Raw genomic sequence first — 15520 nt, forward strand, 5'->3', positions numbered from 1 at the left:
ACTGATTTTTGTATGTTTATCTTGTATCCCGATACTCTGCTGAACTCCTCTATTAGGTCAACTGATTTTTGACAAGGGTGCTGAGTCCACTCAATGGGTAAACAAAAATCTCTTCAATAAATGGTGCTGAGGAAATTGGATTTCCACATGGAGAAAAATGAAACAGGATCCATACCTCGCACCACACAGAAAAACCAATTCAAAATGGATTAATGACCTAAATGTGCAAACTAAAACCATAAAATTCTTAGAAGAAAATGCAGGGGCAAACCGTCAGGCCTAGCTTTTAACAACAGATTATTTAATAACAAGAACACAGCAAAAAAAAAAAAAAAAAAGATAAATGAAACTTCATAAATGTTAACTTTTGTTAATCAAAGGATTTTGCCAAAAAAGAAAGACAAGCTACCAATGGGAGAATATTACCTTCAGAAACCGTATATCTGATAAGAATCTAATAAACCAAATGTATATAAAACTTTGGCAATGCAATGACAAAAAGACAAATAACCCAATCATAAAATTGGCAAAGAACTTGAATAGAAATTTCCCCAAAGAAGACATTCAAATGGCCACCAAACACATGAAAAGATGCTCAACATCATTAGCCATCAGAGAGATGCAAATCAAAACCACAATGAGATGCCATTTCGCTCCCACTAGGATGACTAAGATACAGAAGAATCCTGATCAAAAGGGTGAAAATGCAGAACAGAATTTCAAATTATCATGGAATCCAGCATTTCTGGACCCATGGAAGCTGGGTGAACGAAACCCTGAAACTAGTGCCCTGAGATATTCTTTAAATCTGAAACTTAAACCAGAAATATCCCCTAAAGCCTTCTTAAAACCAAACAATAGTTTAGCTTAAATAGTAAAGAATGTCTGATTAGAACACTGTCTTCTTTTAAAATCTATCTATATGGAATGATATTGACAACATCAACTCAAAAGGCTAGATAGGAAACTTATGATTAGACAGGAAACTTAGAAGGAACAACTTGGAAAAGGAGGGTGAGAATGGTGTACAACTCAAAAATGTTATCGATATCACTGAGTTGTACATGTAAAAACTGTTGATGCATGTTCTTCTGTGTATGTTTTCAACAACAATAAAAATAAAACAAATTATTAAAAAAAAAAAGTAGTGTAGCTGGCACCACTGAGGAATAACTTGGTTCCTGAAAAGACGAGAACAGAGGGACAAACAGACTCTAAGGTGCCCCCCGAGGCCTGACTGCTGGTGCTCACACCCATGTGAGCCCCCGCCATGTGAATCTCCCACATAAGCCACCCCCAGGTTAGCCCCCTGAAGCATGGGCAAGGCTGTGACTTCTTTCTAACCAAGAGAATCCGGCAAAGGTGATGGGATGTCACTTCAAACCAACAGAATATGGCAAACGCAATGGATACCATTTCTGTAACTATGTTACATGAGGCTGTGGCTTCCCTCTTGCTAGCAGAGTCTTTCGACTCTCTCCCTGGATTCGATGAAGTAAGCCACCATTTTGAGAGACCCATGTGGCAAGAAACCAGGGTGGCCTCTGGCCAACATCAAGGAACTAAGGCCTCTCAGACTGACAACTGCAACAAATGAATCCTGCCGACAATATCCATGATCTTGAACGCAGGTCCTTCCCCAGCCAACTCTCAGACGACACTCCAGTTCTGGCCAACATCTCAGCTGCAGGTTGGTATGGCCCTGAGTAGAAGACCAGCTCAGCTATGCCAGTTCCTGACCCACAGAGACAGATATAACAAACGTTTGTTGTTTTAAGCTTCTAAGTTTGTAATAATATTATTCCTCAGGGATAGACACATAATATAAAGAGTAAAGTATAAATAAATTAGCAATAAAAACAGTGATATAACTACAGAGATCACGGATGTTAAAAAGTTAGTAAATTAAGAAAACTTTATGCAATCAATATCTTTGAAAATTTAAACAATGGACAATCTCCTAGCAAAGCTAACTAATCAAAACTGCCTCAAGAAGAAATAGAAACCCTAAATAGTCCTATATATTAAAGATGAGTCAAAAATATAAACTTTTCCCAAAAAGAAAACTCTAGGCCTAGGAGCTTTTTAAGCGACTTCACCAAATTATCCAGAACAATCACTCGAATCTTATACGAACTCTTCCAGAGGTTAGAGAAAGGAGGGAACACTCCCTAGTTCATTCTAGGAACTCAACATAGCCTTTTCAACAAAACAGACAAGATGCTAGAAGAAAGCAAAATTTTCAGGCCCTCTCACTCATGGGCATAGATGCAAAATTCGAAATTAAATACTGGGCAACTATACCAAGTTAGGTTTATTCCAGAAATGCAAAAAGGTTTTAACATTAGAAAAACCTACAATAATCATCTATAGGTACAGAAGACAAACAGATAACCAGCTCAATAGAGAGGCAGAAAATTTATTTGCTAAAATTAAAACATTCATTCACAACAGAGGAGAAAAACACCTTAGCAAACCAGGAAAAGAAATTCCTTAACTTGAAAAAAAGGTAACTGCGAAAAACCTACAGCAAATACCATTTATAATGAAGAAATGTTAGAAGTGTTCCCCTTTTTATCAGGAAGCATGACGAAGATGCCACTATTCCCACATTTGCTAAGCAGAATACAGGAAGGCTTAGCCATGTAGTAAGACAAGAAAAACAAACTACAGGCCTACTGATTGGAAAGAAAAAAAATTCCACTTGCAAGTGACTGTTTACAGTGGAAACTCAAAAAAAATTTGAGACAATTCATTTGACTAAACAAAGTTTTGCAAAGTGTCTAGCTATCGGATCAAATCAAAAAATCAATGTGTAAGAACCCATGAGCTGATAATAACATATAAGTAAATAAATAACAGGTCAAATGAAAGCTTTCAGTAGAACACCAATTAATACATATGGAAGGAACGACAATCTTGCAACCATCGTTTGAATGATGATTCAGGCAAGAATCACATCAGATGCTAAAACTAATGGGTACAAGTGTGATGAGAAACAGGATATTTACATAGTCTAAAACTTTCTCCCCACGAAGAGAAAAATCAGTAACTTTACAGTAGAGAAACCAAGCAGTCATCACCTGAATCAACTGAACAGCTTCCTAAGATGAGGCCCCCAGAGATACCTCTTTTGTAATATTCCCGACAAAAATGCATGATTTCAAAACCTGAGTCTAATCATTAAGAACACCAGAAAGACACAAAGTGAGGACACTCAACAAAATAACTTGCCTGTATTCTTCAAAAATGCCAAGGTCATGAAAGACAAAGAAAAACTAAAGAATTATTCCAGGTTAAAAGAGATGAGGACAGGACAACTAAAAGCATCCTGGATTAGATCTTGAGGAAAAGAATTTGTTATGAAGGGATAACTAGGAAAATTTAAATAAGGTCTGCAGATTATTATTGATGTTAGTATTCTGACTTTATTATACTATATTTACATAAGAGATTACCTTTGTTCTTGAGAAATATATACTAAAGCATTTAGGGATAAAGGTGCAACAAGTTGCAACTTACTCTCAGATGGTTCAGGAAGAAAAAATATATGCGGGTACAGGAGGAAATATGATAAAGCAAATACAGTAAAATGTTAACAATTGAAGAAGCTGAGTGCCAAGTAAGCAGGAAGGTTGTTTCTTATTTTTTAACTTTCCTGTACCTTATAAGGGAGGATTTCAAGCCAGAGGAGTAAAGACGGAATATTCCATATATGTAGAAGTGTTAGAGTAACCGGTAACCCCAAACTATACCTCAAACCCTTCCAGATAAATTAAAAATTTTTTATAAAAGAAATAAAAGACTAATACATTTAGTTGTTTAAAAATTAAAAACATGTTCAAACTCCCTAAACAGATAAAAAGAGCAAAGAAACTGAAAAATATCTGACATATAAGATGCAGAAATAGGCTTATTGTGCTTAAATATATAAGCAAAGAAATTTTCATAGCAAAGAAATTCGCAAGAACGTGACTGAACATTTCATACAAAAAGACACAGGTATGATCTATAAATACCTGGAAAAAAATAATCTAGTTCAACAGTCTCCAAAGAAATGTAAATGAAACCAGCGATAAGTCTACCACGTTCACTTTCCAAACCAGCAATTTTCACCTAAGGACAACAGTTAATATACTTGAGGGCACATACTCTCCCGGGTCTGCAGGCCTTTGAAATGCTTCCAGCCCCGGACCATGAGGCTGTGCTGTATCCTGAATGGCAGGAGAAGGAACAGCAAAGGTGAGAATGCCTGGGCCCTGAACACACTGCCAGTCAGGGGCAGAGTGAGGAGTCAACCCAGGCCAGGGGACCCCAGAGCCCACAACGGCTCTAGGGAATAATACTGGCCATGAGCAAAGACTGAAGAGGATACGGGTCAATGTTAAAGCGGTAGTAAGTTGGAAAACAACCATGTAAGTCAGAAATGACCAAGAGACTCTTGAGGAGGTAAAATGGCGCACTGTGCAGCTATCACAGTCATATGGGAGAAGACCTCCGACTGAAACAAGAAGTTACCACCTGCTTCCAGAAACCTTGCCGGGTACAAACTGAGCGGCGACACCGAAGATACAGGCACGTGTACACATGTGTACAGACGATCATGAGATGTGGGGGAGCCCTAACAGTGGTAACAGACACTGCAGAAGCACAGTTAGGGAAGACTTACTTTCTCCTCTGCACTTTCCTGTATTTCCAAGCATCCTTAAAGAACATGCTTTACTTTATTGTAAACCCATTGCCGTCAAGTTGATGCCAACTCGTAGCGACCCTATAGGACAGAGTAAAACTGCCCCATAGGGTTTCCAAGGAGCAGCTAGTGGATTTGAACCATTGACCTTTTGGTTAGCAGTAGAGCTCTTAACCACTGTGCCACTAGTATTTTTTAAAAGATGACATGTTTAAAAAATAGTCACACACACAAGGCGAATTCTGTGATATACATCTGAGGACAACTCAAGCCCAGCAGAGAGGACCATAAATCAAACCACAAAGCAGCTTAGGGGCTGGGGACGTGGACAATTCTAGATATGTGTCGCCATCATCCCCCAGGGGGTCCTGTGTGCCAGGCCTGGCTGACAAAAAAATGAAGAACAGCACCCCTGGTGGCCCAACGTGCCTACCAGAACAAAATAAACCACTGGTCCATCTATAGGGCTTCCAGCAAAAACACAAGAGACTCCTCATGTTTCTGGAAATGAACCAATATACTCCTAAACAACCCATGGGTCAGAGAAGAACTCGAAAGACATTAGAAAATATTTTTTTAACTAAGTGACATGTCAAAACTTATTTACAGCCTTAAATGCTTACTTAAAAAAAGGAAAAAAGGATGAAAATCATTTATCTAAATATCCATCTCAAGAAGTTAAAAAGAGCAAGTAGAAACAAAATAATAAAGAGCAATAATTGATGGCACTGGGTGCTAGGTAATTGATGATACCTAAAATAAAACAAAAAAAAAACTAACTTGTTGCTGTCGAGTTAATTCCGACTCATAGTGACCCTAGAGAACAGAGCAGAACTGCCCCATAGGATTTCTAAGGCTGTAAATCTTTACAGAAGCAGATTGCCACATCTTTCTCCCGCAGAACAGCTGACGGGTTCAAACCACCAAACTTCTGGTTGGCAGCTAGCTGACTGCTTAACCACTGTGCCACCAGGGTTCCTTAAAACCCAAAATAAGTGCATTTTAAAAATAAAATAAATACATACTAGTTAGGATCGAAGCTTAAACGCAGCTTCCTTGAAAACATTAATAAAATTGTTAAGCTACTAATAAGAATGACCAAGAAAAAGAAAATGGGTCCCAACTGCTGGCCTCAAGAAGGAAAATGAGGCTGTCAGTGCCAGGTCTGCAGCATTTGAGACCAACCTGAGCAAAACTTTCTGCCAATCAATATAAAACTCAGTTGAAATGGAAAAACTCCCAAAAATCACACAAAAAGAAAGAAAACCCGTACAGTCCTATAACTAACTACGAAAGAAACCGACCACATGATTTAAAACCTTTCTTTAAGGAAAGCTCTAAGTCCAGCTGGACTCACCAGGGAATTTTCCCCAGCACTGAAGGAGGAAATGACGCTAACCTGACATACCCTCTCTGAAGAACGTACTTGCCAACTCACTTTGGGTCCAGCACAACCATGACAGGAGCTCCCAACAAGGACAGTTTAAGGGGGCAAAATTACAGACCAGTGTCTCTCATTGCTATCATTGGAAAAATCTTAAACAGAATATTCTTCAGATAGGATCCAGCAACGTATAAAAAGGACTGTATATCATGACCAAGCTGAGTCCACACGGGGCTTGGCATCCAAACCTCAAGCAGTATGATCAGAACAGAATAAGGGAGATTCTCTGCTGAGACTGCTCAGCAGCCTGCCCCATAACACAGCAGTTCTGCCCACGCACACGTCTCCCAGAAACGTGCACGTATGTGCCGAGGGGTGCTTCATAATAACCCCAACCTGAAAGCAAACCCCAGTATCCCTCAACAGAGGAGTAGATAAAGAAGTGGGGCCTTCTCATCCAAACACCTGTGGCAGTGAAAAAGTCAATCTCTGCTACACACGACTGCTGGTTAAATGTCACAGACGAAGTGGTGAGTGGAAGACTCGGGTGATCCCTGTATGTGCATGGGGCAGGGGGAGGCGGAGGAGCCCAGACGGCTGCTGAGGATGTCTGTCTGTCCGGATGCTGGTGACAGAAGTCATCAAGTCTTCACTCAGCGTTCGGGGACTTTGTACAGGTATTGTTTTCAAGAAGGACTTGCTGTAAAACCCCCATTTATTTGAACATAGGTGAAGTTGGAGGAATGTCTTTTTAAGCATTATTAAGGTGTGAAAAATAACTCATTTTTGTATTATTACTGCTGTTATTCCAGGCCCCAGTACACACATTTGGTAGATTTTAGGGCCAACAACTGGATTGAGTGACCCCTCCCCCGCAAACCTCTTCTGTGCATAAACGAGCCTCATCTACAGAATCTCTGAGACAGGCTACCACATTACCTACGTCAGAGGAGACCTGCTCTCAATTTCAAGGAGGGGGCAGCTAAAGGTTGGCCAGGGCTCCTGGCTCCCCTGACCCCGCCCACCCTGTGGTCCAGGAACTCACCTGACCCTGCCCTCACCTGACTCCGCCCACCCTGTGGTCTGAGAACTGCTCAGGGAAAAAGCCTCTCACCTGACCTCGCCTGTCCTGTGGTCCAGGAACTACTCAAGGAAAAGGCCCCTCACCTGACCTCGCCTGCCCGGTGGTCCGGGAACTGCGCAGGGAAAAGGCCCCTCACCTGACCTCAGCCACCCGGTGGTCTGGGAACTGCTCGTGGAAATGCTTCAGTGCCTGCATCACTGCTGAGGTGCACTCCACATACGTGTAGTCGATCATGATGTCCCCTGGGAGAGGGAGGCGCCTGAGCCCCTGCAAGCCCATGGTGAGCAATGCCCGGCCCAGGGCCCCCCAGGACACATGGACGAGTCACCAGTGACCTCCCCAGGGCCATGGCCACCAGTGGCAGAGGGGTCTTGCACCAGCACGGTGATTTGGTCCCCAGCCTGACTATGGGAGGGTACAGGATGAGGGGACTCAGCAGGGAGCTGCGTCGTGACCTACACTAGACCCCACCCCACCACCCAGGGACAATCTCCTCCAGGACTGCCTGCCTCACCCGGAGGAGGAGATAAAAACAGATCAGAAGGAGAGTGCAAGACAGCATCAACATAGCCAGGGAAGAACCCGCCTCGCCAGACCAGAGCAGTCCACAGGGTGGATGCCCGCAGACACACGAGTACCAGCCAGGACTCGGGACCTGACAACCTCCCGACCCCTCTCTGCACAGCGCCAGGACTCAGTGAGGGTACCTGAGACACCCAGCCCTAGGCAGGGGGCCCCCAGAGATGTGCAGCCTTCACTGAGAATGGGTCGGACCTCAGCTTTCCCCTCTAGAGAACAAGGTCCTGCACAGGGAGTTTGAGAAGCAGGGAATGGGGCCACCCTCATTTCAGGGCTACTGTGAGCCTTGGCCTGGGCTAGAAGAGGAGCACAGGGGCCGGGGGGAGGACTGTGGGGCTTGCGCCGTGCCCCACAGGGCTGTGCCCCCCCACTGGCTGCACACTCACCAAAGACCTCCGAGGGGTTCAGCAGCTCCAGCAAGCGCCCCCCACGCTTGGTCTCATAGGTGGAAAACCCTCCGTCAGGATTTCTCATGTTCAGCAACTAACCCAAGAGAGGCTGTCAGAACCCAGTGTCTTTTGGAGACGTGGCAGCGCTTCCCAGCAGTGCCAGGCCAAGGGCCACGGAGGGTGGAACAGGCGCTGGGAGTGTCCCCAGGTTAAACGGCGCCTGGTGCCCAGAACAGTGGGCTGCAAACTTCACCACCGGGCACTTAATGAGCGGTAACGCGCAGAGGCCATCCATGAGCTAGTATACCGCAGCGTCCAGTGTGAGATACGTGTGGAAGGGGACATGTTGAAAGGATTTTGCACAAAAAAGAACAGATGTGCTCTTTTCCTTAATTTCTGAAGGACCCTGGGAGCCACAGTGTGGGCGTGGCCACATTCCGGACCTCCACACGGGGTGGAAAATGGGGGCTACCTGCACCTGCCCAGGGCCACATGCAACATCGGGCCTCCATGGCATAGCTAGGCTCCCAGTACCCATATGGAAGGAAGCATGAGGACAAGCTCATCCCTCAAGGCCCGCACCCCTCTGAGCCACCGGTCTATGGGGACTGCTGGAGAGCGGAGGTGCTGTCCTCCCGCCTGCACCCCCTGAGCCGCCGGTCTGTGGGGCCTACTGGGGAGCGGGGACACTGTCCTCCCGCCCGCACCCCCTGAGCTGCTGGTCTGTGGGGCCTGCTGGGGAGCGGAGGTGCAGTCCTCCCGCCCGGCCGTGCCCTCACCACAGCCACGGCATCGTATAGCCTCTCGAGGGGCACGTGCTCGGTGATAAAGGGACACTTCTCCTGCAGGAGGAGCACTGACTTCAGTCCCTCCGCCGTGCAGTCGGCGACAATCCAACCACAGTCCCGAGTGCTGAAGGGGAAGCCACCCTGGAAGCAGAGCCCAGGCTGAGCAAGTGCCACCTAAGGCCACCACACCAGCCGGGCAATGCCTCCAGGGCCCCGGCCACACGGACCCCCATGGCCTGGTCCTGAGAAGCTGGGCCACCAACACTCTGCCTCCCTGTGTCCCCACTCCAGTTGAGCTTGCGGCTCCATGGTTACCGAGTGTTTGCACCTCCCCAAAAGGTACAAGCACACATGGGTGTGTACAGATACATGAACCTGTGTGTTCAAGGACCACGGGCGCATAGGGAGACATGTATCAGGGTGACCACACATGCAGGTAAAGGTGCACTGGCACCTTGGACGGGCAGACATCTACCTTGTTCATCTGGCGGTAGTATTTCTGGTAGTCAGGGGGATTGTCTGGGATCTAGGCAGCATCACATGAAAGGAAAAAAGACGTGTCACCACCACCATCTGGGGGATGCAGGGTTGGGGGGAGGCTTAAGGGGAGGGGCCGAGGGCAGGGGGAGGGCGCTGCCACTCAGCCCCACAATGGATCACCCCCACCAGGTCCAGGTGTGAGCTGGACCAGGCTAGAGGTGACACAGGCCCCTGGGAACCTCAGCAAGTGCTGCTCATGAAGACACAGGGCCTGAAGCAACTGGAGGAGACAGAGGAGAGGCAGAGCGGCAGCACACAGGCTGCTGCCACGGGGCCAGGTTGGGGCGGGCAAGGGTGGGGACAGACCAGGGAAGGACTGCGTGGAACTGATGGCCTCACCTGTGAGATACGGAGGAACCTGTGTGCTTGCTGTAGGCAGGATTCGAACTCAGGTCTGTGGTGCGCATCAGCCTGGGGGAGAGCAGGGCCAGCTGACACCCACAGCCTACCCGCCTGGTCTTCTGCAGGGCCTAGACCCTCCTTTGGCCTGCCCAAGGATGGCAATCCCAGACACTCGGATCCGTGTGCTTCTCTCATGGTGGGCGGGAAACGGCAGGTGGCTGGGGGCTGAAGGGCCTGATGCTCACTGCATCCTCTCCACTTGGGAACACACTTGAAGTGCCCACCACCATCAGCTCAGAGCAACGGGCGCCCTGACCCCCAACCCTGGCCTCCTCCGCCTGCATCCAACACCCCTACTCACGTCCCAGCCGGGCCTTACCTCCCCAACTTGGCTGGACCTGACAGTGACTTGGTATGCCCTCCAGGACAGCTGAGAACATCTCAAACCCAACACACAACCTACAGCTCCCCATCCCCCACTCGGGCAAAAGACCCCAGGGTCCCTGGGACTCAGTGCCACTGTACACCCACACTCGGCCCACTGGGGCAGCACCAAGCTTGGGTGATGTAGTGGTGTGTGTGGGAGTCGGCAGAAGCCAGTGAGGGGGGCCCAGGACCCATACGGATCAGGACCCTGCCCCTGCCAAGCCCTGGAGACCCAGTGAGTAGAGGACTTGAGTAGCAAGGGGCGGGGTGGGCACACTGGCAGGGTGTGTTGGGGGGTGCAAGGGGAGGGAGCGTGGGGCTGTGCACAGGGGCTGACGGAGAGCAGCACGTACCTCCAGGAAGGCTTGGATGGCAAACGAGGTGTCCCAGACCTGTGAGCCGTTGGTGCCCTGGGTGCAAACAGGGCCACTGTAACAGGGCGGCAGCATGTTCTCCCCCGCCCAAGTCTGCCTGACAGGGTCTGGTACTACTGGGCAGGGCGGCAGCTTGGGGAAAGAGGGGACCTAGCCAGATGGCAGATCTGGCTCTCAGCTCTGACCCCCATGTGGGGCAATGAGGACTGTGGAGTGGGCCGCCACTCTGGGATCACTTGGTACAGCAGCTCAGCCCACACTAACGGTGGAGAAGAGGACAGAGAGTTAACATCCAGAAGTGGCTCGTGTGAGTGTGGTGCCCACGCCCAGGGACTGCCTGCACCTCACTAACTACCAGAGGTCCTTTCTAGCAGGGCGCTGAGGGAGACGTGTCTCTCATTACACGTGGATACGCTCTGTTAGAGGAGGAGGATCTGAATCTGAGACAACGCAATGCAACATAAAGAGGGCAGAAAGGGCTGCCAGGGCAGGCTGCTCCCCGTCCGCCAACCCTCACCCCCGCTCAGTGGTCCGGGGCCTACCTGCATCTTCATGCCATCGAGACCCAGCCTGTGAGGAAGAGCAGACGCATCAGAGAGCTGGAGGACAGGCCCCCTGACAATTCAGTTCCTTCTTGGCGGCAAATCTCTGATGCAAAGACAGCCTCACTGGCTCCATAGCCCGGAACCCCTGGTCACAAGCACTCTTCCCAGACCCCACAGCACCGCAGCCCCCGTCCTGGGAGTGGACACAGGGGCCCTCCTGTAGCCTTGCCATGGTGTCCCTGCCAATAGCCTGCAAGTGCACATCCAGGCTGGGTACTCACCAGAGGTAGTCAGGGATCCTGTCCACATGCTCCTGGAAGGCAGGGGAGGCCGCGCCGTCCACATGCCACCGCACCAGCATGTTGACGGTCTTGGAGATCTGCAGACACGCAGTCAGCTTGGACACGAGGCCACCTGGGCCCCATGCCGCAGGCCTGGTTGCCCAACAGACATCCACCCCAGGGAGAGTGGCCAACAGGCTGGCCGGCAGGAGACCACGGGGCGGCAGGTGCGGGGTCTGTGCAGGCGGGTGAGGAAGCATAGGGCAGCAGGCTAGGAGACCATGGGTCGGTGGGCAGGGCCAGGGATCAGAAGTCCCACACTGCAGAGCTGTGACATGCTCTGAGTAGGGAACACAGTCCCACCCTGCAGAGCTGTGACATGCTCTGGGTAGGGAACACAGTCCCACCCTGCAGAGCTGTGACATGCTCTGGGTAGGGAACACAGTCCCAGCCTGCAGAGCTGTGACATGCTCTGGGTAGGGAACACAGTCCCACACTGCAGAGCTGTGACATGCTCTGAGTAGGGAACACAGTCCCACACTGCAGAGCTGTGACATTCTCTGGGTAGGGAACACAGCCCTCGGGGCATGCATTAAAGAGATCGGTCCAGGCCAGAGGGCCATGGCGGGGGACGCAGGGACCAGCCAGTGCTCCCTTTCCTTCTCGGGTGGAATGTCCCAGAGCCCAGGCCTCCTGCTCAGGGCCCCTGTTGAGAGAGCTCAGCAGTCAAGGCCCATGGAAACCACATTTCTAGCTCATCTTTAGTCCAGAAGCATCTCATGTTGCATTAAACTGAAGCCCGCAGGCTCCTGGTCATAGCTTAGGGACGTAGGGACACTGCCCATTGGGTCAGTTATGATTCAGGCCCTGTCAAGGGGACACAGAAGCGGGTCAGGGCACGAGGCTCTGGGCAGCGTCCTCTGAGCCTCTGCAGGCCCCCTGAGTCTAAGTCCTAAGAGTAGAACAGATAGTAGGCTATGTGGGGCAGTGGTGGGGAGGGAGTTACGGGAGAAAAGGCAAGCCCTCCCAGCTGGCCAGAGCGAGCTCAGAAGTGTCATGAGGGGTAGTGTCCAGAGCACCCTCAAAAGACCAGATTTGGTGGTGGGGATGGGGCGGGACCTAGCTTCTCGAAGCTGAGGTGAAGGGAGGGGGGCATGTGGGCAGAGCCGTGGGGTCAGGGGGCACCGCAGGGTCCCTCTCCACCACCACTGTGAGGTGCACTAGATGGTGCTAGGCTGGGGCCCCACACAGTACCCTGGGAGGCTCGGGATACCCCACCCCATCGGTGGAGGAGGGGCCCGGGCTGGGGCACCGACCGGGCCGATGCTGATGCTCTTAGTGAAACGGTCGTCGGCGGCGATGTGCTCGTACAGCTTCTGGATGGCGCACTGCCGCAAGCTGGTGCTATGGTGGCGCTCATACAGATTGAGCAGCACTGGGGCCAGAGGGGAGAGCGTGTCAGCAGACCCACACCCCGTGCTGTGTGAGGACAGGCTGGCCCTAGGCAGCACTGGGCTCCCTCAGTTCCTCCTCTGTCCACCTTGTCTCTGTCCCTGCACTCCCGCCTTCCCCCTTCCCCTCCCACCTGACTCAGGGTGTGCTCATTGTGGCCCCCACCCCACTCAGGTCTGCTGCTCCGAGCGTTCCCCACCACCCCAGCTCCCGGTGTGAGATGACAGGGCACCGTGAGCCAAGCCCTGGGCAGCTGCTGTCAGCCTCGGCAGGCAGCTCCCTGTGTGAGTGGACAGGGCCCTGTGAGCCAAGCCTGGGCCAGGTGCCGTCAGCCTGGCAAGCCAGCATTCCCCAGCTCCACCACAGCCCGGCTAGGGGAGCTGCTCAGAGCACAGGGTGAGCGGGCGAACCAGGAGGGAGCTTCCACCCACACCCCAGCCAGAGTGGGTCAGCTGGAGTAGTGGGGGCAGGGCAGCCACACTGCCTCCGTGTAGTTCAGTGGCCTTGTGAGGAGATGGGCTGGAACGACCAGAGAGCCCCACCCTGCCAGGCCAGAGCCTTTCCTGGCCTCTCCCTTTGGAAACAACAACCGTGCTCCTCAGAGGTACACCCACACCCTCACATGGAGTCATGCTCAGGCATCCGGTTTGCTGGATGTAAGAAAATGACCAGGTTCCCATCCCTCCTTACAGGGCTGAGGGACTGCCCCGTCCCCCTCCATCTCCCCGGTATCCACCCTACATGGATAGGCATGCAGCCAGGGACACCAACCGAACACGGCATTGAGCAGCCAACTGTGCGGTGTGTATATGTCCTCAGGTGCCACGTGGTTCCTCTGTGCTGGCCAGTCGATGCTGGCGAAGTCCTCAGGGTACAGCTCCTGTGGGGACACGGTGCCTGAACCATGGGCGGGAACACAGAGCCTGCACCCAGGCACTCACAGCAGGCAGACAGACAGACCTGTGTGCCAACACTGAGTGCAACCATGCCCTGGGGGAAGGACACGCCCCAGCTGCCAGCCCCTGGGTCACCTCACCTGGCCATGGCCCTCTGATGGCCATGGCAGGGCCAAAAGGCCAGCTCGGCCTGAGCCAGTACTGCTCTGAGGACTGTCTCAGCTCCAGACCCAATGCAGCCCTTCCATTCATCTTCTCCCTCTGCCACTGCCCCACCCCCTCCCCAAGATGGGCCTGCACAGCTCACGTGGGGACCCCTACTGCTCTCCCCAGGGAACCCCATGGGGGGGCATGTCCCTGTGCTGTGGTGGGGGCTTACCTGCCGCAGGCTCTGCACCAGCGGGTCCTCAGCAGCACAGCTCAGCCGCGTGGCATAGCAGTAGCTCATGGGAAGGTAGACTTGCCGACAGTGGCACCAGATGGTGGAGGGGTGCGCGGGGGCCCACTCAGGAAACAGCCTAGGGGGCAGGGGCCGGTCACGGAGTCCAGTCCACCACCTGCCCACGACCACAATGTCTGGGGCCTTAACATGTGGACTGGGTGCAGCCACTCCCCCAGGCCAGCATGGACCCAAAACCTTATAGCCACACCCTCACAGAGCAGAGGGCCGACCCAGGGCAGCACAGTAGCCCTTGCTCAGTTGGAGTCTCAGACCCTAAAGCCAGACCTGTCTGTGGTCTCCTGGTCTGGTGACAAGACATGTCAGCACGGGGCTGGGGCCCACGGGTCTCTGCACCACTGGGCAGCATTTCTGGCAACCCAGAACTACAGTACTCCACAAGAAGTTCATACAGAACAGGGGACTATTGTGCCTTCCTCCCAGCCTGAGTCTGACATTATGGCCGCTGCCATGCTGCCCCAAACCCCACAGGATCTGATAGTGGCATTGCCACGCTGGCATCCTCGCTCAGCTGGACCTGCACCTGCTTCCCTGCGGCCTCTGTATCTGGGCTCGGCTGCTCCCTCAGCTTCCCAAGGGCCCACCCGCTCCCCTGATAAGGGGTGTCAATTGTGGGTCAGGGTATATGGGGGCTCTGGTCCTCCATCCTGGCACACCCACCCTGGGCCTCAAACCAGCCCTCCTCAGATAGCTCAGCCAAGTCCACTGTCCTACCTCTGGTACTCCCACGGCTGTTCCTGCCAGTCATCTAACTCCCTACCCAGCACCCCTCACTCGGACAGCCACAGACATCTCCCCCATCCTTCCCTGCATGGCCCTCCAGGTGGACACCTCTGCCTGCCCCTCTGCCACCTCAGCATCTGCACCTGTGCCCTCCCCGTCACCACCATGGGGTACAGAGGCTCAGTCTCATCTCCTGACCAGCCCCTCCACCCTGGCCACCACCCACAAGTCATATATTGACCCAGGAGCAGGCCCCAGGCAGCTCCCAGTAGGGGACCACCTCTGCCCTCATGGCTCGCAGGGGAGACCCCAACCTGCCCTCATGGCTCCCAGGGTACCCCACCCCGCCGAGGTTCAGGGATGTCTCCTGCAGGTGCGAGGCTGAAAGACCTGGACGCACATGGTGTCTCCTGGGGAGACATCCATGGGGCCCATCAGATATTCACATATCAAAAGACACTGGTTACGGAAGCCAGGTAATGAGAAATTATCACGAACTTTGCTGCTTGTATAAAAAGCACTGAGGTTCTATTTTTAACCAATAAAAAGTCTTAGCTACCAAAAAAA

General features: G+C 51.6%; 1 protein-coding gene across 5 annotated transcripts in view; it reads right to left on the reverse strand.

The window, feature by feature from the left end:
• The window catches only part of LSS (lanosterol synthase), a 38287-nt gene that overhangs the window by 10544 nt on the left and 12223 nt on the right, over window positions 1-15520 (reverse strand). For 2 of the 5 annotated variants that reach the window (XM_023541013.2, XM_023541015.2), the window contains 11 exons: window positions 14150-14327; window positions 13646-13754; window positions 12739-12857; window positions 11423-11520; window positions 11139-11166; window positions 10576-10632; window positions 9794-9865; window positions 9390-9440; window positions 8906-9055; window positions 8124-8220; window positions 7295-7400 (listed from right to left, as the gene is read on the reverse strand). In XM_023541013.2, coding sequence (XP_023396781.1) covers window positions 7295-7400; window positions 8124-8220; window positions 8906-9055; window positions 9390-9440; window positions 9794-9865; window positions 10576-10632; window positions 11139-11166; window positions 11423-11520; window positions 12739-12857; window positions 13646-13754; window positions 14150-14327 — 1065 coding nt within the window. The remainder of the gene's footprint in view (window positions 1-7294; window positions 7401-8123; window positions 8221-8905; window positions 9056-9389; window positions 9441-9793; window positions 9866-10575; window positions 10633-11138; window positions 11167-11422; window positions 11521-12738; window positions 12858-13645; window positions 13755-14149; window positions 14328-15520) is intronic. The other 3 variants (XM_003421941.4, XM_010601293.3, XM_023541014.2) reach the window with 3 other exon arrangements.

The sequence above is a fragment of the Loxodonta africana genome, chromosome 2 (assembly GCF_030014295.1).
Source record: "Loxodonta africana isolate mLoxAfr1 chromosome 2, mLoxAfr1.hap2, whole genome shotgun sequence".
NCBI lineage: Eukaryota > Metazoa > Chordata > Mammalia > Proboscidea > Elephantidae > Loxodonta > Loxodonta africana.